This window comes from Podarcis vaucheri (assembly GCF_965113315.1).
Source record: "Podarcis vaucheri genome assembly, chromosome: Z".
Taxonomy (NCBI): domain Eukaryota; kingdom Metazoa; phylum Chordata; class Lepidosauria; order Squamata; family Lacertidae; genus Podarcis; species Podarcis vaucheri.
The window spans coordinates 32590887-32617608 of NC_138758.1; the positions used below are offsets into that span (position 1 = coordinate 32590887).

A 26722-nucleotide genomic window follows, 5' to 3' on the forward strand; every position below is an offset into this window, starting at 1 on the left:
AAAGTGTTATGTTGTTAATGCAATCTTGTTATATTTACACTGCTGAAATGTTGTTCGTTTACAATGTGTTATATATTTGCTACTGTGTTGTTTTCCCATGGTGCTATTATGAAATTGCATTTGCAATGTTTGATTCTGAGATGCATTCCTGTTTTTTCTCGGCTGCTTTGAAAAGCAGCAAACAAAGAAATCTGGAAGATTCAGGAAGTCCTAACACAGCACATAGTTAACCTGTGGTACTCCCTCACGCAGGAGGCAGTGATGGCCACCAACTTGCTTGGCTCTAAAAGAGGACTGAACGAATTCACAGAGGAGAGGGCTGCTGATGACTAACTAGAAACAATGGCAATGCTCTGCCTCCGCAATCAGAGGCGACGATGCTTCAGTGCCAGATGATGGGAGCTGCAGGAGGGGAGAGTGTTATTGTGCTCGAATCCTGCTTGTGAATTTCCTATAGGCATCTGGATGGGCCACTGTGAGAAGAGGATGCCATTGACAACCCTTTCACCCATGTCTAATCTTCTTTCAAAGCCATCCACATTGGTGGCTATTGGGGCTTCCTAGGGGAGCAAGTTCCACAAATTAAATATGCACTGTGCTAAGAAGTCCTTCCTTCTACCTATCCTGAATCTCCTAACACTCCGCCTCAGTGAATGTCCATGAGCTTTTGAGGGGGAGAGGGGGCTTTTTCTCTCTCCACTTTCTCTAGGCTATGCATAATTTCATAAACGCCTATTGTGCTGCCTCTTCCACACCTTTCCTCCAAACTAAAAGTGAGCGAGCAGCAGGCTGTGTCTTTGCTCCCGCCTAAGATGCTCTCAAGTCCCCAGGCTGGCTTCCTCGCTAGGAGGGAAATCCCAGATCTAACAAGTCCTTGTTCCTCCCATATAAAGGAGCCCTTGAGAGAGATGTTGCACGCTGGGACTCTTTGCTCTTGAGAAGCAATGGCAGCTGTGGGGAAGCTGGCAAGCAGAAGTGGGGGTGGGGCGGGGGGGTGGTTGAGACTCTCTCCGGAAAAGCATCCCTCGGCCATATAACTGGAGCAGGTGGCGGGGGCAGAACGGCACGGCAGCTGTGCAAACCCCAAGGAGCAACACAAGGCTCGGGTCTGTTCTAGACCTCACGGCGGCCTGGGATGGCTCAACTCTGCAGACTTTTTGGTTTGGAGCAGAGGCAGCACGATAGAGATACTGTGTCCGGTTCTGGAGGAGGATAATGACCAGCTGGAAGGTGTGCAAGAGGAAGGCAGCCAAGAGGATGAAGGACCTGGAAACTAAGCCTTTCAAGGAACGTTGGGAGTTCTATCATGACACCTTTTCTCTAAGCTACAAAGTCCCAAATGTTGCAACTGTTCTCAATCAAACACATATTCCATTCTCTCCCGAGTTAGCCCTGCTGAATATGTGGAGACATTTCACCAAAAGGAAATGACATGGACTCCCCTATGAGGAACGGTTGCAGCGTTTGGGGCTTTTCGGTTTGGAGAAAAGACAACAGAAGAGACGCGATAGACGTTTATAAATGGATACAAAGCATGGAGGAAGGGGAAAGAGAAATGTTTTGCTCCCTCTTTTCTAACACTGGAATTCGTGGACATCCCATGAAGCTTGTGTTGGAAAATTCAGGACAGATAAAAGAAAGTCCTTCTTCACACAGTGCAGTTAAACCATGGCACTCACTCCCCCAGGAAGCAGTGATGGCCACCAATTTGGATGGCTTTAAAAGAGTGGGCAAATTCACGGAGGAGAGGGCCATTGATGGCCACCAGCCATGAGAGAGTCTCTGCTCTGCTGCCAGAGGCAGCAACCATCCTAATAACAGTTGCTGGGAACCGCAGGAGGGGAAAGGGCTCTTGTGCTCAAACCCTACCTGAAGATTTCATAGAATCATAGATCTGTAGAGCTGGAAGGGATCCCGGGGGTCATCCAGTCCAACCCACTGAAATGCAAAAATCTCAACTAAAGCATCCATTGAGGCATCTGGTTAGCCATAGAAAGAAAAGGATGGCCTCTTTTGGCCTTGTCCAACAGGGCTGTTCTTATGTTCTTATGGAAGAAAAGCCAGCATTCAGTCCTCTAGCCCAATGGGCTTTCACTGGTCCAGACCAAAAACCTGCCTCAGACCCACAGCCTGCAACACGAAACCCACTTTTACATTTTGACTTTTGATTAATACTAACAATGCACACTGGTCATGCCAAAATTGTGACAGACGGAGCAGCACCCCTTAGTGTTGCTACAGAACACAAAGCAATGATATGGTGTGTGTTTTATGCTGAATCTGAGCAGAAAGGCTGAGAGGCCATTGAAAGTCAGTGTTTTTTTCATTCTGGGTGGTCTTGATAGCCAAAGACCAGCCACATTCAACCTGCGCATGGGGGGGGGGGGACCGGACGGGGACGACAGGGACCTTTGAGGGGCCCAGCCTAGAGACTCACGCTGGACCCTGCCTGCAAGCACGAGACACAAACACACATTTCAGCTTGTGAATAGGGGTGGTGTTACATCAGATTTAGGATTAGGAATGGGATTTGGTTTGGGGTTGGGACAGGTTTAAGGCCAGAGCTGGGGCTTACCAGGATTTTGGGAACAGAATGTTTTTAAAGAAAGGGCTAGTTCTGTGATATTTTTATTGTAACAATACGTGTGTGTTTTAAAAAATATTTGATAGATAGACAGACAAGAGATACAGGCGCGCACGCACACACGCACACCATTATGCGCATTCCACTCAAGTGCAACTGCATTTATATGCATCACTGCGAAATAAATAAATGATTTGAACCAGGAAATGGTGCCGAAAGAGCAGGAGAGAGCAGGGGAGCAGGGAAAACAGCTTGCACGGCCGCTCCAAGTGTCTCACTGCCGGCCCCCCCACTCACTCACTCTCTTTGGCCTTCTTCTTCCCGGCTATCAGGGTTCTCTTGCGGGGGGGGGCATGCTCCATGCCTTCACAAGCCCCTCTCTCCCTTGCTCGTATCAATTGTGTTTCTTGGGCAGGGTTTGAAAGTCCCTCCACCCTCCCTTGCCCTCTCTCTCGCTGCCCCACAAGAAGGGCAGCAACATTATTTCTTGAGGGTGGGGGCAAAACTAAATGAAAAGAAACCCGTCTCCAGCAACTTCCGAGACTAACGGGGAGATCACTGAGAGGCCCCGTAGCGGCGCTGGGCACCTGGAGACACCCAGCTACAAACCCCCATATCCAGTTTCTGATCATCAGAAGCAGGCAAGGGCACATTGCAGCCCGGGTGAAGGTGAATGGGATGGACAGTTATCAGCTGAAAGAGTGCTGCTTCCCAGCCTCTCTCAAAAGCACCCCTCCCCACGTTACACAAATTTCCCATATACGCGCGGAGTCCCTGAATGTAACCCCCGCGTAAGTGGGGGGACGCCTGTATATAAAAAAATTGTACTAATGTTTGATTGCTTTTTTAATGGTTCCTTTTCCCCTCTCTGTTTCTAGCTGTTTCTCTTTTAGCTATAAAGGCACCTTGAGTCCCTGTCAGTGGGAAAAGGCAGAATATAAATATGAATATACTAATGAAAAGTAGTCGGGCAAAATAAGACCAGAGGGCAAACAGTGCAGCCGGGGAGACTCACAGGTGATGAAGTAGTCCTGGTGTCTCTTGAACTCCAGGCCCATGTAATTGGGGCTGAACTCCTGGAACTTGATGGTGAAGCGGATCTCCTGGTCAGGCCGGTTGCAGGTCACCAACACGTTGGGGTCCATGATGGTGCTGCAGGCGTCTGCCTGGCCGCGCTTCACCAGGTAGAGCTTGTAGTACTCATAGGGCCTGGAGGACTCAGCCTTTGGGCAGATAATGTCCAGCTTGTCCCCAATTTCTGGGTAGATGATCAGTCCCTTTCCAGACACAAACCTGAGAAAGGAGAAGGAAAGATATTAGAGCAATGATGAGGATGATGGTTGCAACCCAACCTCCTACAATACACAAATCACAATTGTTGTTGTTGTTGTCCCACTTTCCGCCTTAAGGTCCCAGGGCAGGTAACATCATTAAAACAAAACATTAAAAGCAGTTTTTATAAATGTCCAAAATGTTACGGGGGGGGGGGACATTTTTGACATTTTAAAAACTGCTTCTAATCTTGTGCTCATATGTACATATCTGGGTATAGATAACCTAATTGTCATAGGGGCTGCAATAAACTTGGTGCAGATGATCATTTATGGTGGACTTGCTCAGTCAGTAGAGCATGAGACCCTTAATCTCGGGGCTGTCGGTTTGAGCCCCATGATGGGCAAGATTTCTGCACTGCAGCAAGTTGGACTGTGATTATCCTCATGGTTCCTTCCAACTTTACTATTCTATGATATGATTCCATGGCAAGAGTTATCGAGGGATGAAGGCAAGGAGATGAAAGAACTGAACATCAACTTAGGTTCTCAAAGGGTGTGACTTGCCACACTGGTGTGGCAGGAGAGGATGACAAGTGTGGAGGGGGAAATTCAAGGGCAATCAAAGAAACATTTGAACATTTCAGTGTAGTAGTATAGTATGAATACACACACACACAACCCAGAAACAGTATGAAAGATCGAAAGAGAGGAAGGCTTCTTTGTGTTGAAGAGGAGATGAGAATTTGTCTGCATCAAATTAGACCTAATATAAATGAGATTACCTGGCAAATGCAAGCTCACACCTCTCATGGAGTTTGTAGACGTACTTAAGGTACATATGGAAGAGGCTCATTTATAATTACATTTTGGGAATGATTCATGTTCTTATGCCGCCACATTGTTTTATGCTTTCTGCATATCCCATGATCACATTATAAAGTAATCCTGTTCTATGGTATAATCAAGAACTGCTAGGAGCTGTTTCTTTTTTGCTTTCCAATGCATTTCTTATCAATAAAAAATTGGGTGTGGCACTAGCAAATTTTTATTCTGAAAGTGTGGCCCAGAGGGGGGGGGGAGTTTGGAGAACACAGACTTAGGCTAACGACCATAATCTGCTCCTGGTGAAAGATAACTCAGGAACAGATGTGAAGGCAAAATTATCCTGACTGCTGCAGGGCAGAAACAGGGGGCTCCAGGAGGGTGGGGGGAATAGTGGTGTGGGCCCAGACTGCTGGCTGCACCCTCCCAGTCAGGCTGCAAGGCATTACCTCTTTCCTAAAGCAGGGGGGATGGGGGAGAAAGGGAGAGGAGGGGGAGAGAAAACACTTTCCACAAATGCGCAACAAGGATGCAGAACTTAAGAATGGTTGAATGTAAGAATATCCTTCTGGATCATGCTATTGGTCCACCTAGTCCAGTTCTCACAGGGGCCAAATGCCCCTAACATCTTAGGAATTGAGATAGACTGCCTCTGCAGCTGGAGGTTCCATAGGAGCTTGAGAAGAGTCCTGCAGGATAAGGCCAAAGGGGGACCATCCAGTCCAGCATTCTCTTTTCAAGGTGGCTCACGAGATGCTCATTATGGGAAACCAGAAAGGGTCTGAGTAAAAAAAGCCCTCTCCCCACATCAGTTTCCAGAAACTGGACTTCAGAATCATTTCCATAAGGTAAATACTTTGTTATCTGTTTGAAGCTGGGCTGTGTTTGTATTTCTGCTCCTCTAACCTGTGATTCAGAATATGTTCAGAATGTCTGAAAGGAAATGTAGGAATCCTGTAATTGTAGAGTTGGAAGAGACTCCCAGGGTCATCTAGTCCAACCCCCTGTAGTGCAGGAATCACAGCCAATTGCAGAGAAGGCAAGAGAAAATAAGGTCTGGGTATGCTATGTTGCAGGTGACTATGACACAGAGCCCATAACGCTGCCCAGAGCTTTTAAAAGGAAGTTGTTCAGAGTGTCCCCTTCTCACTGCCTTCTGACAAACCCCACCCATGTACAAAGGTCCCCTTCCATGCCTTTTGGCAGCCTGGTGACTCACCCACGAAACCACCCCACAAATCATGGGACTGAGGCCCGTTTCTCAGAAGCAGCTGATAAGGTGCGTAAGCGTTCTGCCCCAGCTCACAAGACTGAACACTCCTCCATCCAAAGAAATGAAAGAAATAAAAACCCAGCAGTGGAAGAGATGGGACGCAGGAGCCTCATTCCATCAGCTTTGCTGAAAACCCAGCTCTATCAGCCGTTGAATAGTTTAGAAATCAATGCCGGAATTTTTATTTTTCCTCTTCCCTCCTCCTCCCTTTTTCTTGCGTGTGGTTTAAAAAAAAAAAGACAGTAAGCCTGCGTGGGCAGGGACTGTCTCATTTTCACTGACTGCATGTAAGATGAAGAGCAGGGTGCAAATGCTCTGAATAAACAGATTAAAAATGCTTTGTCAACCCATGCATGTAGATGAAACACACTGGATATTCAGAAAACTCAATCTAGAATGCCAAATGCAGGAGTTGCAACACTCACATCCACAAAAATTAAGACAAATTTAAAGTAATTGTGGAGAGTTATACTCTGCAGGGATTATATTACACAAATCCACAGCCCCACCCCTTTACCCAAACCCGTGGGGCTGGAACACAAGGAGGGTCCTATAAAGGATTTTTAGCTGAGATTCCTGCATCGCAGGAGGTTGGACTAGATCAGTGTTTCCCAACCTTTTTTGGGCAAAGGCACACTTGTTTGATGAAAAAAATCTCGAGGCACACCACCATTACAGCCCCGTGACGTCAGCGTGCAGCGTCACGCCGGGAGGGACGCACGAAAGTGAAAGTTTCAATTTTTTCCCCTCCCCCTTGCCGGGGAACCTCCAAGCTTTGGGGGTGTGGGGGGAGGAGGCAGCAAAGCGAGGGACTGAGGGACGGCGGCAGCTGAGGCGGCGGCGGCTGTTGTGGTGGTGGCGGCGATAGCGGGCGGAGGAGGGGGCGGCGGCGGGGCCGAGGTGGCCGGCGGCGGCGGGGGAGGCGGCGGCGGGTGGAGCAGGAGGGCGGCCGAGGCCGGTGAGGGAGTAGGGTTGCCCGGGGCTTGAGGAGCTGTCGCCGGGAGTTGCTGCTGCTGTTGTTGCTGCTGCTGCCCGGACATACCGGCCTCCTCCTCGTCCGCTGTCTCGCGCTCCTCCCTTTTGCGCGCACTGCCCCGCCGCCGCCCCATTGGCCGGGTCCTGTCAGCTGATCCTGTGTTATTTCCTGTGTGTGTGTGTGAGGGGAGAATGGAGAGAGAAACCTCGGCACCACCACTGCGGAGCCGCCCCCGGCTCGACGCGGATCCTCGCCGCCGCCGCCCCGCCTCTCGCCGCCCGACTCGCCCGCCTCCCTCCCACGGCACACCAGCCAACGTCTCGCGGCACACTAGTGTGCCGCGGAACACCGGTTGGGAAACACTGGACTAGATGAGCCTTGAGGTTGCTTCCAACACTACAGTATTTGTCTTCTGACTTTATGCATCACAATCCTGCGTGATTAACACCAGAGTTCTGTCCTGGGCCCAATGTGTGCACAACTTGAAAGAAGTAATTGAGAGCAACCAAGATGATAAAGAGTCTGGAAACCAAGCCTTAAGAAGAGGAACAGTTGAGAGAGCTGGCGATGATCAGCCTGGAGAAGAGGAGACTGAGAGATGGAATTACCAATTCTCTCACATATGGAGAATTGGTAACAAGAGGGGGGGGGATGGAAAATGAAAACTTATGAAGAGGTGAAAGAATTTGTTTACGACTGGTTACACTACTTTCAAATTAATGAAATATTTAAAAAAGATTGTAAAATGTGTGGGTATGAAGGTAAAGAATCAAAATTCGAAGTGGAGGTATTGAATAATGAGTATAAAAACCTGTCTAAAATGTATAAAGTGTTGCTGGGGTGGCATACAAAAGATGAAGAAGTAAAAGTAGTAATGATACACTGGGCAAGAGACTTTGGTTACAATATACAGTATGATGATTGGATGAAATTATGGAATGAAAGTCTAAAATTTACAGCATGTACTGCGTTGAAAGAAAATGTAATGAAAATGTTTTACAGATGGTATATAACGCCAGTTAAACTGGCCAAAATGTATAAAACATGCAATAAGTGTTGGAAATGTAAAGAAAAAGAAGGTACTTTCTATCATATGTGGTGGGAGTGTAAAAAAGTGAAAGACTTCTGGGAAATGATATACAATGAATTGAAAAAGATGTTGAAATATACGTTCATTAAAAAACCAGAAGCCTTTCTATTAGGAATGGTAGGAAACGAAATCAATAAGAGAGACTGTAAACTGTTTCAATATGCAGTAACTGCCGCAAGGATACTTCTGGCCCAAAGATGGAAACAGGAAGAAATTCCAACAGTGGAAGAATGGAGAAGGAAATTGACTGAATATGCAGAATTGGACAAATTGACTGGGAAGATTCGTTACCAGAAAGACCAAAAGTTTATTGAGGACTGGGGGAAATTTACAGAATATCTGAAAAATATATGTGATGCACAGACAACGCTTGTTGGTTTTGAAGAGACTCTGTGAATTAGTAAGAAATACTGCAAAAAAGAGAGTAAGAGGAAAAGGAGTGGGGAAAGGCAATATCATGTTTAGAAATGCGTCAATAAATAGAATTTTTTCAGAAGATTGACAGAGAAACTGAGGGAAGTCAAAAATTGAAGCATGAGTGTAAAATAACTTGTTGACTGTATAAAACTTGTTTGGAAAATGAATAAAAATTATTTTTTTAAAAAAAAGAGAGAGATGGAATTACAGCCATCTTTAAATATATGAAAGGTTGTCCCATGGAAGATGGAGCAAGCTTCTTTTCTGCTGCTCTGGGAGGATTTGAACCAACAGATTCAAATGACAAGAAATGAGATTCTGGCTAAATACTAGGAAGAACCTCCTAAGGGTAAGAGCTTTCTGACAGTGGAACAGACTCTCATAAGAGGTGGTGGGCTCTCCTTCCTTGGAGGTTTTTAAGCAGAGGTTGGATGGGCTACCTGCCAGGGATGCTTTAACGGAGATTCCAGCATTGCAGACGATTGGACGAGATGGCCCTCAGGGTACCTTCCAACTCTACAATTCTATGTTTCTGTGTCCCAAAATCTTTGGTCCAGGTGATAAAACTCTGGCAGAAATGAAGGGAATGTAGACTGACTTAAACTAACTGGGAAAAGTCCACTCAGGCTTCCGGACATCAAATCCCACCCACTTCAACGCAGGAATCCCAGCTAAAATATCTTGGAAATATGGCCCTTAACCTTTGCTTAAAATTCTCCAAAGGAGGAAGGTGTGCCTCCTTCTTCAAATGTTGTCTGTTCCAAAGTCCAATGGATCTTATTGGGTCAGCATATTCCTCAAGCTGCCTACTAGCAAAATTCCCTTATATGCTTATGTCCCCCTCTCCCCCCTCCAAAAAAAAGGTGTGGAGGGGGACTCCTTGCTATTGCTTTTGGCCAGTGCTTGTGCTCAAGACCAAGAGCCCCCCTTCCTCCAAAGACTCCTTTGTGCTCAAACATGGGGGGCAGGGAACAGATATGGAAGCCTCTTTCACCTTGGAAGGAGGTGTCTGGTACCAGGTGAGGTTTCCTACATTGTTCTTAGAGGTGTTTTCTGGTGGTTAAAGTGAAAGTGCCCCTTCTGAGACCACTGAGTTGAGTAAACAAAGAGAGGTCTGTTGGCCAAGGGGCCTTGGGGGGCAGGCAGCAGACACTCTTGCAGAGAATGGGGGGAGCGTTAAGGGCAATGGAGAGCCTCAAGCTCACCACGGATAACCCGACCAAGTGGATAATATAATCATCCCTGCATTGCATGGGGCTGGACTAGATGACCCTCAGGTTCCCTTCCAACCCTACATTTCTATGATTCTATAAAAGCACAGAAATGCACAGATTATTTAGCTGTGATTCTTGCATTGGAGAGAGTTGGACTAGATGGCCCTTGGGGGTCTCTGCCAACTCTATGACTCCTCTGCCTAGAGATCTATATCTTAAAGCAGTGGTTTCCAATAGTGGGTCCATGCAACCCACCCAGGGGCCCGTGGCACATACCCGCCAACTGCCCAGGACATCCTTTGGGGTGGGGGTGGGGATATGCTCTCACATGAGAGCACGGTGCCAAAAAAGCGCAACTTGTGTGGTTTTGGGCACCGTGCAATCACAGGGGATGTGGGAGCACAGCCCAAAAGCTGTGCATCTCAGTTCTTACACTTGCACATGTTGGAGGGTATGGTGTCACCATTCACATAAAAACTACCGCAGAGATAACAGCATTTTAAAAAGTAGGGGGTCCATAGCTTGGCTTTTGAAAAACAGAGGGCCCACTGCCCTAAAGATAGCAAATGGGGCCCAACAGCTAGTGGCTTATGACCATCAGCTTCTCATAGGGGCTCAGGATGAAATCTCTGAAGAGCGCTGAGCAATTCAGCTTTAATCCCCACTCACTCCACACAGTGGTTTACGGATTCCCAGAAGGGGCTTAAGCGGAATTCGATCTCACGGCCTAAGTGCTGCATCTGGCTTGATAATCTGGTGACTCCCAAGGATATATGTTAACAGATTGCGCTGGGACAATCCTGTCTCCATTAATAGAATCTCAGAATTGTAGAGATGGAAGTGACCCCAAGGGTCATCAAGTCCACCCCCCCCTGCAACGCAGGAATCTCAGCTAAATCATGCATGACAGATGGTCATCCAACTTCTGCTTTAAAACCTCCAAGGAAGGAGAGGCCACCACCTCCCGAGTGTTCCACTGTCAAACAGCTCGTGCTGTCAGAAAGGTCTTCTTGGTGTTTAGTCAGAATCTCCTTTCTCATAACTTGATGCCATTGGTTTGGGTCCTACCCTCTGGAGCAGGGAAAAACAAGCTTGCTCCATCTTCCATGTGAAATCCCTTTGGATAAGTGAAGATGGTTATCATATCTCCTTTCTTTCTCCTCTTTTCCAGGTTTTGTTCATTTTGCCCCATTTCGTATGTACTTATGGATCCTCCAGGCCAGAGGCTCTCTCTCTATTCCTAGGTTGTTTGGAGCATTTCACCACTGTGAAAACCAGGTGCAGGGCTTGCTGGGCCACTGGTCTATTCCAGCAGCCTCTTCTTACATTCTTAAGAAACTGGGGAGCAGTTGCTCTTAAAAGCATCCTATTTCTATAGAATTCTTCCAATGCTTCTGCCTGTCCTTGGGTCCAGGATGCTGAGTTTGGGAACCACCAGAATGAATCAGAACAGCAACACTGTTTAATTTTTTTACTTCCTCTTCAGGCAGCTTGCTGGCTCCAAGTTCAGGATCTACCTAAAAAAAACCTTCTTATCCCCCTTTCCTGCCACCTTCTTCCTCCTCTGAGTCACAAACAACAATGGCATTATTTGATATTTTTTTTAAAAAAAAATTGGAATTGCTACCTCACCCACTGATTTTCCATCTTCCTCCACCGACTCAACATTAATCCTCAGTCCTGCTTATTTTAGGGTGCTAAACCTCCCACAAAAGCAGCCACAATCACCCAGCAGGTGACCATGTGTTTGTAATCAGCTCATGAATATTCACTGGCCTATTAGCATAACTGTACGTCTTGGGAATATATTTCCTAATGGGAATGAGTTTTATAAAGGGCGGGGCGGGGGGAAATGTTGAATCAAGCTCATCCAACAGGAAATAATGTCTCCAGAGGCAGCCTCATATTTTATACTGCACTGTAAAGAGCTTCTCTCAGCATTTCATCAGCACCTGATTTGAACACAAAGAGCTGAAAGGCTTCTCCCATCCATTCTCCTGAATTGCAAAAAAGGGTTAAATCACAGCAGCAAATGCCTTCTGAACTAAAGGCTTCAACACATTATTTCTGAGAGATGGCCCTTGGGGTTCCTTCCAACCATGCAACCATACAACTGCCTTTTCCCATTTGAACCAACCTGGACTCTGCATTTATCATTTGAGGTCCGTCTCTGTGTGCCTCCTCTGGGAGAGGTTTGGAGAATGGCAACACAAGAACAGGCCTTTCCTGTGGTGGCTCCCAGCTTGTGGGATGCTCTCCCCAGGGAGGCTTGTCTGGCACCTTCACAACATATCTTTAGACTCCAGGCAAAAACATTCCTCTTCTCCAAGGTCTTTGGCTATAGCCTTTAGAATGCGATGGGAAGGGAGAACTTTTGTTTGTTAATATGGTATGTATTTTTATACAGCCCCGTGATTTGGAAGGTGAAGGGAGGTTGAGAAAGAAAGAAAGGCAGGCAGGCTTTGGAAGGTAGAGAATTCTCCTTCCTTGGAAGCTTTTTCAACAGAGCTCAAATGCCTGCCTCTCAGGGATTCTTGAGCTGTGATTTGTGTACTGCAGAGGGTTGGACTGGAAGACCCTTGGGGGTCCCAATCTACAGTGCTATGATTTATTTGAGGTTTTTAAACAGAGGCTGGGTGACCATCTATCAGGTATCATTTAGCTGTGCTCCCTGCATTGCTCAGGGCTGGATTATATGGCCCATGGGGACAATTCTCCAATTCTAGGTGAAATGCTGCTAGGTGTGGCAAGACATAGACACCCTGCTCCAAACCCAGCCCTCCAACCCTAATGCTCCAATTGTCTGGGGAGCAAGGGTGGTGGTTAAATACTCCTCTATTAATAAAGTCCAGGGAGCTAAGGAGAGGCTATGGGGCTGCCTTTGTCCCCTGCTGCCCTCTCTACTCGACCTGGACCCCTGGACCCCTCAGAGACACACTTTGAGGCCATTCTTCCCCCTCCATGTTTTTTCACTTTTAACGAGGCTCAGAGACAAAAGGGGCCCACCTCCACGTCCTCCCTAAATGGATTTACAAGATGCATCAATGGGGCAGAAAAGAGGTTCCCTTGGCAACCCCTAAGCTCCCCCCTACACCCAAACTCAGCTCCCCTCCTCTTCTCAGCCCCAAACACAGAGATGTTTGGAAATCTGGGAGGAGGAAAATCCCTCGGTGGTTTAGGAAAACCTGATGCTTTGGTTAACCCCAGAAACCTCCCCCCCCCCCAATAAGCAGCTGCCATTTTGTTACTTGGTTAAACCAACAATGCTCTCCATCCCCAATCACATTGGGGTCCCCTTTGTGCGCTTGAAAGGCACCTCATTTAAAAGGAAAAAAATAGGCATTGGGGGTGCCAGGACCGTCCTTGCCTCTGCCCTCCCCCTCGATGCCCAAGCAAGAGAATTCTGGGAAAGAAAGAAAGAAAGAAAGAGCATGAAGACCTCCGTAAGAGCTTCAGTAAGAGGGATAACAGCAGTGGAGGTGGACGCACAAGAAGCTGCAGCAACATATAGCAGTGATTCCTGCATTGGTGGGGGTTGAACTAGAAGACCCTTGGGGGTCCCTTCTAGTTCTAAAATTCCATGATACACAGAAAGTACCCAAGTAGAACACTCATGTGGAACAAGGGTTTGGAATTAGGGCCCAAGGGCTGACTTGTAAAGCCATTTCACAGAAGCCTAGACTTGGAAGGGACCCCTAGGATCATCTAGTCCAACCCCCTGCAATGTAGAGAGGGGAATACCAGCTCAAGAATTACAGAATCCTAGAGTTGGAGGGGAACTGGCCTATGGGACAGAAGATTTGGAAGGGGTGGCACATAACCCTTCACATAACTAGAGGGTCGTCAGATGGAAGAGGGGAAAGACTATCTATCTCAGAAAGGGTAGGGAGACCAAGGACCTAGGAGAGAACGGGGCAGATCACGCTATTGGAGAAAAAAATGACAAAAGGGGTGCAGTGGTTAAAGCTGGGTTCTCACAAAGATAAAATGAGGAATGGAACCTGGGAAAGACCAGGGTTCAAATCCCCACTCAGCCATGAAGCTAACTGGGAGTTCCATTTCCAGGGTGGTGGCAAATCTTGTTTCTGGGCTTTGCATTGTTTTGCAGACACCACCAACCACTTCAGTAAAATTCACACGTTCAGAGAGGCAACCACACTGCAGATGACATAGATATAATATAGACACATGGAAACACACCCTTCCTAAGCAAATCCAGGCACTTTCCGATGTCATTCCAGAACACACACTCAGTAAAAAAAAATAAAAAATTAAGCCTTAAGGGCTTCTGCAAAGGACCGGGGCTGAGACGCAGAGCGAGAGAGGATTCCCAGGCCAGGATCACACCCTCACACCACAAGCCAGTCAAAGCCTCTGGGTAGCACAGAACCTCCCTGGGGACTGGGATCAGGGAGGAGAGACCAGCAGCTGCTTCAATAAGGCCTGTTCCTCTGGATCTTTGTGTAAGGCAAGGACATAAAAAGAGCCCTCTAGATCAATGCAGCTGCCCATGTAATCCAGAATCCTCTTCTCACAGTGGCCAAATGCCCACAGCAACTTACATATCTGGGTAGACTTACATAGCAGCACCAGAAGAGAGCTACTAGACCAAAGGGGCCCTTTAATGCAGAAATCACAGCTAAAGAATCCCTGACAGATCACCTTCCAATATCTGTTTTTTTCAGAAGGAAAAAAACCACCAATGAAGGAGAGATGAAGGTTGAAAATATTCCAAGAACCTTCACAAGTTTATCTTCCAAGAGGCTGTTTTTGACCTGAAAGCAACTCTGCTTTGAAAATGATGCACAGAATTTAAGAATTTAAATGACATAGTAGAGCCAAATATTGGAGACCTCTGAATGTGGATTAGAAATTTTACTCCCTGTCAGGTTGCCGTCCAGCCTCTGTTTGAAAACTTCCAATCGCATCACAGAATTGTAGAGCTTCATTCAGTTGCACACAGTGGCAGCATTAAGGGCAGGTGCTTCCGTCTTCCCATGGGCCTCTTAGAGCTGTGTGGGTGTCCTGGGTGTGGGGAAGGGTTTGGGTTTGACGAGGCAGCACTTTGAACTTTGCAAACAGGGTGTGAGCACGCAACGCATATATTACTGCAAGGGTTTGGCAACAGCATGCACAAGTCTTCAAAGTGCTGAAGGGCCATTTGATGGAGGACTGGAAACAGGTTTTAAAATAAAGCAGTGTGAACTTGATTGGCTGTGTGTCTCCTTTTCCAGACAAGCGTTGAGTAAGCCGCCTGAAGCTGGATCAAGACCAAGAGAGGACCAGTGCAGGCTTGCAAGCTCACACTCCCCTTGGGGCTGGTTCTGACAAAGATCTGTACTCAGCCTTAGCAAAGCCTAAGTTGGAATGCTGTCCTCCCCAACAGAGTCAAAGAACAAGGGCGGAAAGCTGGAAAGAACAGCAGTATACTTGACTGGAGGTTTGGAGAAAGTGATGGTGTATGTGCACATTACTGAATATTACTGAAGAAGAGCTTGTTGGATCAGGCCAACAGCCCACCTCATCTGGCATCTTCTTCTCACAGTGGCTGAATACATAACTGTGGGGAAGCTGCAAGCAGGATTTGAGCCCAACAGCAACTGATATTCAGAAGCGCTGCTGCCTCCAACAGTGGAAGCAGAACTAGTAGTCATTTCATAGCCCTCTCCTCCATGAATTTCTCCAATGGTCTTTTGAAGCCATCCAACTTGCTAGGCATCACTTCCTCCCGTGGGAGTGAGTTCCACAGTTTAACTATGTGCTGCATAAAGAAGGACTTCCTTTTATCCATCCTGAATCTTCTAACGTTCAGCTGCAATGGATGTCCACAAGCTCTAGTGCTATGAGAGAGGGACACTAGACTTCTGTGGGTACAGCCTAGAATAGCATTAGCCTTTTTTGCTGCTGCATCACACTGTTGACTCATGTGGAGCTTGTGGTCTCCTAAGACCCTGAGATCGTTTCTGCATGTCCTGCTGTCAAGCTGAGAATCACCCATCCTACATTTGTGCATCTGGTTACTCCTGCCTACTTGTGGAATCCTCCTTCAGTACTTGTTTTTTCCTTTACATCCCAGTCTGGAGAGGGGACTCTCCCTTCTTTAGCAAGTTCTCATCTGCATCCAGACTCATGAGTACTGGGGAAAGAGGAGCCTGGAACTGGTCCCACAACCGCCCAGTATCAGTGAAAGTGCTTACTCCAATGTAAGCTCAAAAACACATCGGACACCCAGACATAAATAACCATCACTCTAAGTGCCTTGTGTAAGAGTGAGATCATTCACAGGATTTTTAAAGCACCTGAAATGTGCTTCCAGACTGGATTGCTGCAATGCATTCTATGTGGAGCTGCCCTTGAAAACGACTCAGGAACTTCAGTGGGTTTGAGGTCAACAGTCAACATTATTTTCTCACTGCATCAGCTGCAGGAGAAATGCCGAGAGCAGAGACACCCTTTGTACATCGCCTTCATAGACCTGATGAAGGCCTTTGACCTTGTCAGCCAAAATGGGTTCTTGACGCTACTCAACAAGATAGGGTACCCACCTAAGCTTCCACAAAAACATGTGCCGCACCGTCCAATATGACGGCCCATCCTCATCCACCTTCCCTGTAAAGAGCGGTGTGAAACAGGGCCATGTTCTCAGCCAAACCCTCTGCGGCATATTCTTCTCCCTGTTGCTCTCATATGCCTTCAGCTTGACAGAAGACAGTTTGTACATCTATTCATAGAGGTTTGTTCAACCTGGCACATCTCTGCATCAAGACAAAAGTATGGCTGGTCCTTTTCTGAGAAATATTTGCAGATGAAGCAGCTTGACAGCACACTCCAAGGAAGCTTTATGGAGGCTTGTCAACCATTTTGACCAAGCCTACAGAGAGCTTGGCTTTACCATCAGCCTGACAAAGACCAACATCGTTGTCAGCACTCCATGCATCAGCATTGGTGACCACATGCTTGAGATGATAAATGATTTTGTGCTTCTGGGCTCCACCATAATCAGCAGCCACTCCATTGATGCTTAGCTGGACAAGAGTACTGGCAAGGCAGCTCTGGCAATGGCTCACCTCTCCAAAAGGGTATCGGAGAATGTGATGCTAATGGCCAATACCTAGATGAAGGTCTACCAAGCTTGTGTCTAGAGCATGCTGCTTCATGGAAATGAGTGGTGGGCAACCATCAGGAGCGATACCTCAACACCTTCCCCAAGATCTGGGGTATCGCATGGCAGGACAGGGTTTCAAACAAAGATATGCTCTCCCAAGCCCACAATCCCAGCATGTTTACACTCGCATCTCAGTAACATCTATGCTGGCTTGGTCATGTCCAAATGGAAGATGTTCTTTGGGGAGCTAGCTTCAGGCACCAGGTCCATTGGCAGATCACCTCTGTGTTACATAGATGTCTGAAAGTGAAATATGAAGGCTGGCAACATCAACCCCGTTTGGGAATCCCTTACAGACAACCACAGTGCCTGGAGACAGACAGGTTGTGTATCTGCAGCAGTGACCAGAGGAGGAATGACCACTGGAAGGATCACAGACAGAAGAAACTCCATGGTGCATCTCTAATGGTGAAACCAGATGCCTTCATCTGCCCCAGCTGCAACAAAACATCTCTCTCACTTATCAGCCTCTAAATTTGGCTTGAATCCTAAATACCTGAAGGTATTCCCTAAAGTACCTCTCAGATGCTGAGATTGGCAGAGCTAGTCTTGGTATCCCTCCACTTTGGGTGGAGGGATACCAAGAGGCACCTCTTTACCCTGGTCCTTAAGGATCCTAAGAGCCACTTGTTGTTGTTTAGTCGTTTAGTCGTGTCCGACTCTTCGTGACCCCATGGACCAGAGCACGCCAGGCACTTCTGTCCTCCACTGCCTCCCGCAGTTTGATCAAACTCATGCTAGTGGCTTCAAGAACACCATCCAACCATCTCATTCTCTGTCGTCCCCTTCTCCTTGTGCCCTCCATCTTTCCCAACATCAGGGTCTTTTCCAGGGAGTCCTCTCTTCTCATGAGGTGGCCAAAGTATTGGAGCCTCAGCTTCACGATCTGTCCTTCCAGTGAGCACTCAGGGCTGATTTCCTTCAGAATGGAGAGGTTTGATCTTCTTGCAGTCCATGGGACTCTCAAGAGTCTCCTCCAGCACCATAATTCAAAAGCATCAATTCTTCGGCGGTCAGCCTTCTTTATGGTCCAGCTCTCACTTCCATACATCACTACTGGGAAAACCATGGCTTTTACTATACGGACCTTTGTTGGCAAGGTGATGTCTCTGCTTTTTAAGATGTTGTCTAGGCTTGCCATCGCCTTTCTCCCAAGGAGCAGGCGTCTTTTAATTTCGTGACTGCTGTCACCATCTGCACTGATCATGGAGCCCAAGAAAGTAAAATCTCTCACTGCCTCCATTTCTTCCCCATCTATTTGCCAGGAGGTGATGGGCCCAGTGGCCATGATCTTCGTTTTTTTGATGTTGAGCTTCAGACCATATTTTGCGCTCTCCTCTTTCACCCTCATTAAAAGGTTCTTTAATTCCTCTTCACTTTCTGCCATCAAGGTTGTGTCATCTGCATATCTGAGGTTGTTGATATTTCTTCCGGCAATCTTAATTCCGGCTTGGGATTCATCCAGCCCAGCCTTTCGCATGATGAATTCTGCATATAAGTTAAATAAGCAGGGAGACAATATACAGCCTTGCCGTACTCCTTTCCCAATTTGGAACCAATCAGTTGTTCCATATCCAGTTCTAACTGTAGCTTCTTGTCCCACATAGAGATTTCGCAGGAGACAGATGAGGTGATCAGGCACTCCCATTTCTTTAAGAACTTGCCATAGTTTGCTTTGGTCAACACAGTCAAAGGCTTTTGCATAGTCAATGAAGCAGAAGTAGATGTCTTTCTGGAACTCTCTAGCTTTCTCCATAATCCAGCGCATGTTTGCAATTTGGTCTCTGGTTCCTCTGCCTCTTCTAAATCCAGCTTGCACTTCTGGGAGTTCTCGGTCCACATACTGCTTGAGCCTTCCTTGTAGAATTTTAAGCATAACCTTGCTAGCATGTGAAATGAGTGAAATTGTGCGGTAGTTGGAGCATTCTTTGGCACTGCCTTTCTTTGGGATTGGAATGTAGACTGATCTTCTCCAATCCTCTGGCCACTGCTGAGTTTTCCAAACTTGCTGGCATATTGAGTGTAGCACCTTAACAGCATCATCTTTTAAAATTTTAAACAGTTCAGCTGGAATACCATCACTTCCGCTGGCCTTGTTATTTGCAGTGCTTTCTAAGGCCCATTTGACTTCACTCTCCAGGATGTCTGGCTCAAGGTCAGCAACCACACTACCTGGGGTGTACGAGACATCCATATCTTTCTGGTATAATTCCTCTGTGTATTCTTGCCACCTCTTCTTGATGTCTTCTGCTTCAGTTAGATCTTTACCACTTTTGTCCTTTATTATGGTAATCTTTGTACGAAATGTTCCTTTCATATTTCCGATTTTCTTGAACAGATCTCTGGTTCTTCCCATTCTGTTGCTTTCCTCTATTTCTTTGCATTGCTCGTTTAAGAAGGCCTTCTTGTCTCTCCTTGCTGTTCTTTGGAAATCTGCATTCAATTTCCTGTATCTTTCACTATCTCCCTCGCATTTTGCTTGCCTTCTCTCCCCCGCTATTTGTAAGACCTTGTTGGACAGCCACTTTGCTTTCTTGCATTTCTTTTTCATTGGGATGGTTTTAGTTGCTGCCTCCTGTATAATGTTGCGAGCCTCCATCCATAGTTCTTCAGGCACTCTGTCCAGCAAATCTAAATCCTTAAACCTGTTCCTCACTTCCACTGTGTATTCATAAGGGATTTGGTTTAGATTGTATCTTACCTGTCCAGTGGTTTTTCCTACTTTCTTCAGTTTAAGCTTGAATTTTGCTATAAGGAGCTGATGATCTGAGCCACAGTCAGCTCCAGGTCTTGTTTTTGCTGACTGTATAGAGCTTCTCCATCTTTGGCTGCAGAGAATATAATCAATCTGATTTCGATGTTGCCCATCTGAGGATGTCCATGTGTAGAGTCGTCTCTTGTGTTGTTGGAAAAGCGTGTTTGTGATGACCAGCTTGTTCTCTTGACAGAACTCTATTAGCCTTTGTCCTGCTTCGTTTTGATCTCCAAGGCCAAACTTGCCAGTTGTTCCTTTTATCTCTTGATTCCCTACTTTAGCATTCCAATCCCCTATAATGAGCAGAACATCCTTCTTTGGTGTCACTTCGATAAGGTTTTGTAAGTCTTCATAGAACTGGTCAATTTCAGTTTCTTCAGCACCAGTAGTTGGTGCATAAACTTGGATTACTGTGATGTTAAAAGGTCTGCCTTGGATTCGTATCGAGATCATTCTATCATTTTTGAGACTGCATCCCAGTACAGCTTTCGCCGCTAGATCGGGCTAAAGAGCCGCTAGATCAGGCTAAAGGGGGCCCATCTAGTCCAGCACCCTGTTCTCACAGCAGCCAACCAGATGCACATTATGGGAAACACACAAGAAACACCTGAGTGTAAAAGCAACTGCCCCCTCCTGTGATTTCCAGCAACTGGCATTCAGAAGCATCCCTGGAGGCAGAGCATAGCCACTCTGGCTAGTAGCCATTGACACCCAAGATGTGTGTTTTCTGAACCCACCCAATTCTTGTGAACATAATGCGGTTTAACAGCCTTTAATTCTGTATTAAAAATTCTTGCAACCCACCCTGGGGCCCTGCTGGTGAAGCGTAGGTTAATAATTCAACAGCAACAATTGACGGAGATCCACTTGAATCCCAAGGTTCCTGGCACGCCGTCAAACACACTTTTTCTTAGACCTCCAAGCTGTGCAGTTGCTCTTTAACAACTTCTGGCCAGCAGCCCCACTACTTTCCCCTTCCTCCCCAAGTGAAATACCAGAGCGCAATCTGCCTCCCAAATAAAGACTGGGTCCCTTTCCAGCACCTACCAGGCTAATTTCCTGGCCCAGCTACCAAGGGCTAATGACCACCATTGTCCACTCCGGATCCCCAGATTCCGTTTGTTCAGTCCTCGGCCTCCAAATAACCCAGCAGTTAATTATTTTCCGGCCCCAAACAAAGAGCTTTGCCTCCTGAAACTGGTCCAAAGTCTTTAGCAGCACCTCAGAAGAAGGTGGCATGCTCTCCTTTGTTGGAGGCTTTTAAATAGACTTTGGATGGCCACCTGTCAGGGATTCCTGAGATGTGATTCCTGCACTGAAAGAGGTTGGACTGGATGACCATTGGGTCTCTTCCAACTCTACAATTCTCGGATTCTATGATTAATTGCAGGTTATTCAACAGAGGTTGGATGGCCATCTGTCAGGGATTCTTCAGCTGTGACTCCTGCAATGCAGAGGACTAGACTTAATTGGGGGGGGGGCGCTTCCCAACCATACAATCCAATAACAGGAGTATGACCACTCCACTCCACCTATCTCAGGTAATTCCCTCCCCCTCCCGATCTCCCCCTCCCCAAAGGAGCTGGCTGCACAAGACCCTGCATGGAGTACAGCCCAATTAAGACTGGAGCCGGCTTCCCACCCCACCCCATCCTGACTTTCCTCCCAACGGGAAAGTGGGGGAGAAGCGGAGAGTGTCCGTCTGGCTCACCCCCTACCACATCCAGCAACCCCCTCACACACAAAAATATAAAATGGGCATGTCAATGTGATTATCTCCATCAATGGGTCCCCCATGCTGAGAATGAGGTAACAGGCAATTCAAAAGAGAGGCCTTTGTTAAGAGGTTTTGTGGGGTGTGGGGTTTAATGGGGGGGAGAACAAAAGAGGCTGATGAGAACTGACGGAAGCCTGAACAAAAACCGCCTGAACAAAACCCGTAAGGCAGCTGAATGCCGACATGGGGCGATAATTGGAAAAGTGAGACAATGAGGCGCTGGGCCTGGTTTTAAAGTCCCAGCCTGCCCAAGGAGGAGGTGGGGGTGGGGATGGGAGAAAAGACCCCAGGGCTCTGCTGAGATCGGCAAGGAGGGAGGGAGCCCCCTACCCAAATACACAAAAGACTGGATTACTGCAAAGCGCTCTATGTGGGGCTTCCCTTCAGGATGCTGCAGGGTGATTGCTGACAGGAGTCAGGCCTTGTCAACATATGACACCTGTGCTCCAGAGATCTGCACTACTTGACCACTGGCTACCAGGCCAAGTTCAAGGTGCTAAGGTGCTTATAAAGCCCTTAACAACTTGGGACCAGATTATACCTGTGTGGTTGCCTGATTCCATATGTGCTCCCTCAACTGCTTCAACCAGCGGAACTGGCAACGGTACAGGTGCCACGTAATCCTCCCTCTGCTTCTGTAAAGACTTGATTCTTTAGTGCAGTGACTCCTACACTTTGGAACTCCCTGCCTATTCATATCAGGTAGGCTGCACTCTTTTCAGCGCATGCAAAAAAACTCCTCTTTATGGGCAAGCTTGTCTATAAACTTTGCTTACAAAGTTGATGCATGTCTTAAGCTGTTCTCAATCTATTGTTACTTTAACTTAATGAGAATTAAATTGTTGTTGTTGATTTGTCTTATTTATAATTCTATTGTTTTATAGTTTTCTGTAAACCACTTTGAAGTGTTTTTTCTTCTTCTTTTAATCAAGCGGTGTATAATTTTATGAAATAAATAATTAATGAACAACATTTCTCCCCTGCAAATGGGAACTTGCTGAAGAAAGGAGATTCCCTACTCCAGACTGGGAAGGAAAAGAAAAAGCAAGCACAGAGAAGGGTTTTTGCACCTGGGCAGGAATAAATCAGATGCACAAATATAAGATGCGGGGCCACCTGGCTTGACGGAAGTACATGTGGAAAAGATTCAGGGGCCCTATTAGGACACAAGGTCATGATGATTCAACAGTGTGTTGTATCAGCAAAAAAAAAAAAAAAAAGGCTAGTGCAATTCTAGGCTGTATCATCAGAAGTGCACTGTCCAGATCAAGGGCAATAAAGTCCAACAGAAATAGTTGTAGTAGAAGAAAAATCTGATGATTCCAAAATCTGGCTACTACTGTCCCAAAGGAATTGACAGTAGGCTCATCAAATTTTCAGGGGACACCAATCTGGGAGGGGTAACCAATATTGCAGAAGATAGAATAAGGACTCAAGATGACCTTAACAGTTAATAACAATAACTCTCCTTCATTGGAAGCTTTAAAACAGAGGTTGGGTGGCCACCTGTCAGAGAGATTCATGAGCTGTGATCCCTGCATTGTAGGGGGCTTCTCTAGATGATTGTTGGAACTCCCTCCCAACTCTACAATTCCATGACTCTATATTCTATAAGGGAAACCAGAAGTCCTCTTCTCTCTCCACCCTAAACTGCATCCAAAAGCACAACGCTTCCCAAGCTCCCTGGTTAGGCTTTCAGAAAGCACAAAGGAGAATGTGCTTTACGCACACACGCACATGTTCTGGCTCTTCTTGCAGGCTCCCCGCCAGAGAAAACCTTTCCCCGTCCCACCACCCAAAATTCCAAATGAGCATAGATTCCTTTGCAAAGCAGCAGGGCTCCAAACACCAGTTAAATGATCTGACAGAAGGGGATCAGGTTCCTCTGTTTGCATTTGGCTTATGAAGGCCTATGGAGCCCCTTCTCCAATGATTTTCGGGAGGGGGGGAAGGGAAGGTTAGATGGGAAGGTGGCTCGACCCAGCATGATTCCCACTCCTTACTTGACCCCCAAGAGAAATCCAAAGAGACAGGCAGCACACACACACACACACACACACACACACACACACACACACACACCCAGCTTCCAAAGCAAAGAATTTCTTTGGCATCTAATGTCAGCATTGGCAGCTGAGCGCCTGGTTTGGAAGATGGGGTGAGTCTCGGCAGCAAAAGTAGTTGGGGAACTTGATTAGGAGTCCAGTCTCCGAAGAGTATTGTAAGAACATAGAATCGTACAGTAGGAACTGACCCAGTAAGAACTGGCCAGTGGCTCATCTGGTCCAGCATCCCCTTCTCACAGTGGCCAAATACCCCAAGCGACCTAGGAATCTATGGGACTGGAGATTCCACTACAGCAGGGGTCGGCAACCTAAGGCCCATGGGTCACAAGCGGCCCAGGGGGGTCGTTTAACCGACCCTCGAGCCACCCGTTCTGCGAGTCCCCACGGCAACCGCATCTGTGCATGTGCAGACGCCAAAAACCGCAGGCATGTGCGCCATCCAGCCTACGGAGGGATCTCCGCTGGAGTGAACCGGCCTAGGCAAGGTAAACCTTGCCAACCCCTGAACTACAGCATCGTAAGAGACCTGCAGAATAGGGCATCCTATTCTCACCATGGCCAAGCAGGAATTGAGCAGAAAAGCACTCTCCCCTCCTGTGGTTTCCAACAATTAGCATTGCTGCCTCCGAGCTAAGATGTCCAACATAGTCCTCCCCTTCCTCATCCAATCCTTACAACCCTGCAAGGTAGGTCAGGTTGGGAGGCAGTGACTTGTCCCAAGTTCATACCTAGTAAGCTTCATGTCCAACTGGGGATTTGAACCCTGATCTCCCATGTCCGACCTAGTCCAAAACTCTGACCACTACACCACACACTCTCTCATTTTACCTCTTGTTATATGTTGTTTTAAACTACTTTTAATGCTGCACTGCCTTGAAATATTTAATGTAGCAGGGTGACAAAATTCACTGGTGTCATTTACAAAAAAAGAAAAAACTCCAACAGCCAGCTGCGGGGGGGGGGGCAGGAGCAGTGTTAGAAACTCAATATATTTAAGCTAATTGCCAAACGGCACCTTAAATCTATGTGTTACAGCTGCCAGAATGAGATGTCTCGATGCCATTTTTCCCCTGGTGAAATTTGTTTTTGTTCATTTCATTTCTATGCCACTATAAAGAAAAAAATCTCAAAGTGGTTTATAACACATTAAAACACCAAATCAAACCATTTAGAATATTTCAAGGTAAATATTTCAGTTCCTTCTCTAAATGTCATTTTACTTTCTCTATATTGATTTACCTAATTAATTTATAGAGCTGCCCCATAGCAGAAGTACCCTAGGGCAGTGTTTTTCAACTACTGCTCCGCGGCACACTAGTGTGCCGCGAGATGTTGCCTGGTGTGCCGCGGGAAAAATTTGAAAGATTTTAAAAAATAAATGTCAATTTTTCGCCCACTAGGCGGGCGCCGGACTGTGTCCTGGGTATGGGTGAGGTGGGGTTTTTGACCCCACCCTCGGCCAGCAGGGGCGCCAACTGGTGCTCCTCAGGGGGACACCCTCCACTTTTCTGATGTCCGGGCCGTGATTGTTCCAGACTCCAGCCTGGACCTATCACAGTAGGACATCATCTTCCGACTTCCTTTCCGCCCGAGCACAGTGTGCGCAGCAGCGGAGAGAAGAAGATGTCGCGACTCGAGTCACCAGGAGGACTGGAGCAGGAGGAGACAGACGGAGACCAGGACTCGGCAGGAGTCGGCACTGCAGAGAGACTGCATCCAGATCCAGACCAGGCCGCAGGTGCAGCGTGAGGTGAGGTGGTCAGCAGCCCGGTAAGTTTATATATAGTCAATATAGGCACAGAGTTAAATTTTTTAACATTTTCTAATGGTGGTGTGCCTCGTGATTTTTTTCATGAAACAAGTGTGCCTTTGCCCAAAAAAGGTTGAAAAACACTGCCCTAGGGAGTCACTGTGGTGTAGTGGTTAAGAGTGTTAGACTAGGACCTGGGAAATCAGGGTTCTAATCCCCAGTCATGAAGTTCACTGGGTGACTTTGGAGTGAGTCAGCCACAGCCTTTTACCCTAACTCAGAGGGTCATTGTGGGTATTAACCTGGGGTGGGGTGGGGGTTGAACCCTTTACTTCTTGGAGAAAACATTGGGGTATAAACACAATAAACAAGCTCTTCAGCTTACCTGCTTAAGAAAGCTGGAGGGGGAAGGCTAGATGGAGATGTCATTCACCAATCCAGCACCCAGAGATCTCCATGTGGTCGCAATTGAACCCGCACCAGCAGCAAAATGCACCTGGTGCCTGGCTAACTTCAAACACTGGGGAGGAGATCCAAGTGTGTGCCCCCCACCCCAAAAAATCTCCTTGCAATTCAATAGGTGGGAGAAAGCGGCAGGATGAACAACTCCCTCTCTAAGAGCAGACCATAATACCCCTTTTTGTCCCCTCCCTGAAGTAGGTTATGGCTTCTGATTTGGGAAAGGAGGGAGAAGAGAAGGGAAGGAGTGCAGAATTCAGATAGGAGAAATGAGATTTATTCCAACACTGGGGAGAGTGGTTTGTTTTTTGTTTTTTTGTTTTTTTTGGCATGCCAAAGAGCCCTCCCCAGTTCTGAGGCCTCTCAGAACCTCAATGGGAAAATGGGGCAGAAACCTTTTTTTGCTTCTGCATCACACTGCCGACGAAAGTTAGGCTTGCATTCCACTAAGACCCCCTAGATCATCTCAATCTCCTTCTGGTGTTAGAAATTTCCCAAGTGCCAAGTGCATTTTGCGACTGGAATGGGTCCAACTGTGACCTCATGGAGATCTCTGGGTGCCAGGATGGTGACTGACACCTGCATTTGGCAGCCCCTCCAATTTTCTTAACCAGGTAAGCAGAAAAGGTTATTTATTGCATTCCTCTCCCACCTCTTTCTCCAAGGAGTACGTGGTTCAAGCCTCTCCCTACAAAGACCCTATGAGATAGGTTAGGATGTTGGGATTAGCCCAAGGTCACCCAGCAAGCTTCATGACTGAGTGGGGACTTGAACCCTGAACTCCCAGGTTCTGGTCCAAAATCAAATTACTACACTACACTGGCTTCCTGGAGTACTTCTGCTATGTGGCAACTATATAAATTAAGTAGTTAATAAATAAGGGAAAGCAAACTGTCACTTACAGAAGGATCTCAAATATGCTCCTTGACGCTTGAATTTGTTTTATTCTGGATCGTTTTGTTTGATGTTTTAATGTGTTGCAAACTGCTTTGAGAGATTTTTTAAAGTATATAAAGTGATATATAAATGAAAGAAAAATTTTCATCCGTGCAGAAATGGTGCCTAAACATTCTATTGTAGTGACCATAATTTAGGCTTAA

General features: G+C 46.8%; 1 protein-coding gene and 1 long non-coding RNA gene across 2 annotated transcripts in view; one reads left to right on the forward strand and one right to left on the reverse strand.

Annotated features, from left to right (window-relative positions):
• Nucleotides 1-26722, reverse strand: part of EFNB1 (ephrin B1) — a 77521-nt gene that overhangs the window by 26102 nt on the left and 24697 nt on the right. The window contains exon 2 of the mRNA XM_082208563.1: nucleotides 3600-3877. Within this exon, the coding sequence (XP_082064689.1) occupies nucleotides 3600-3877 (278 nt within the window). The remainder of the gene's footprint in view (nucleotides 1-3599; nucleotides 3878-26722) is intronic.
• On the forward strand, nucleotides 5887-14860 carry LOC309524159. Its single transcript, XR_014215825.1, has 2 exons — nucleotides 5887-5959; nucleotides 14336-14860. It is a non-coding gene; the product is annotated as an uncharacterized lncRNA (long non-coding RNA).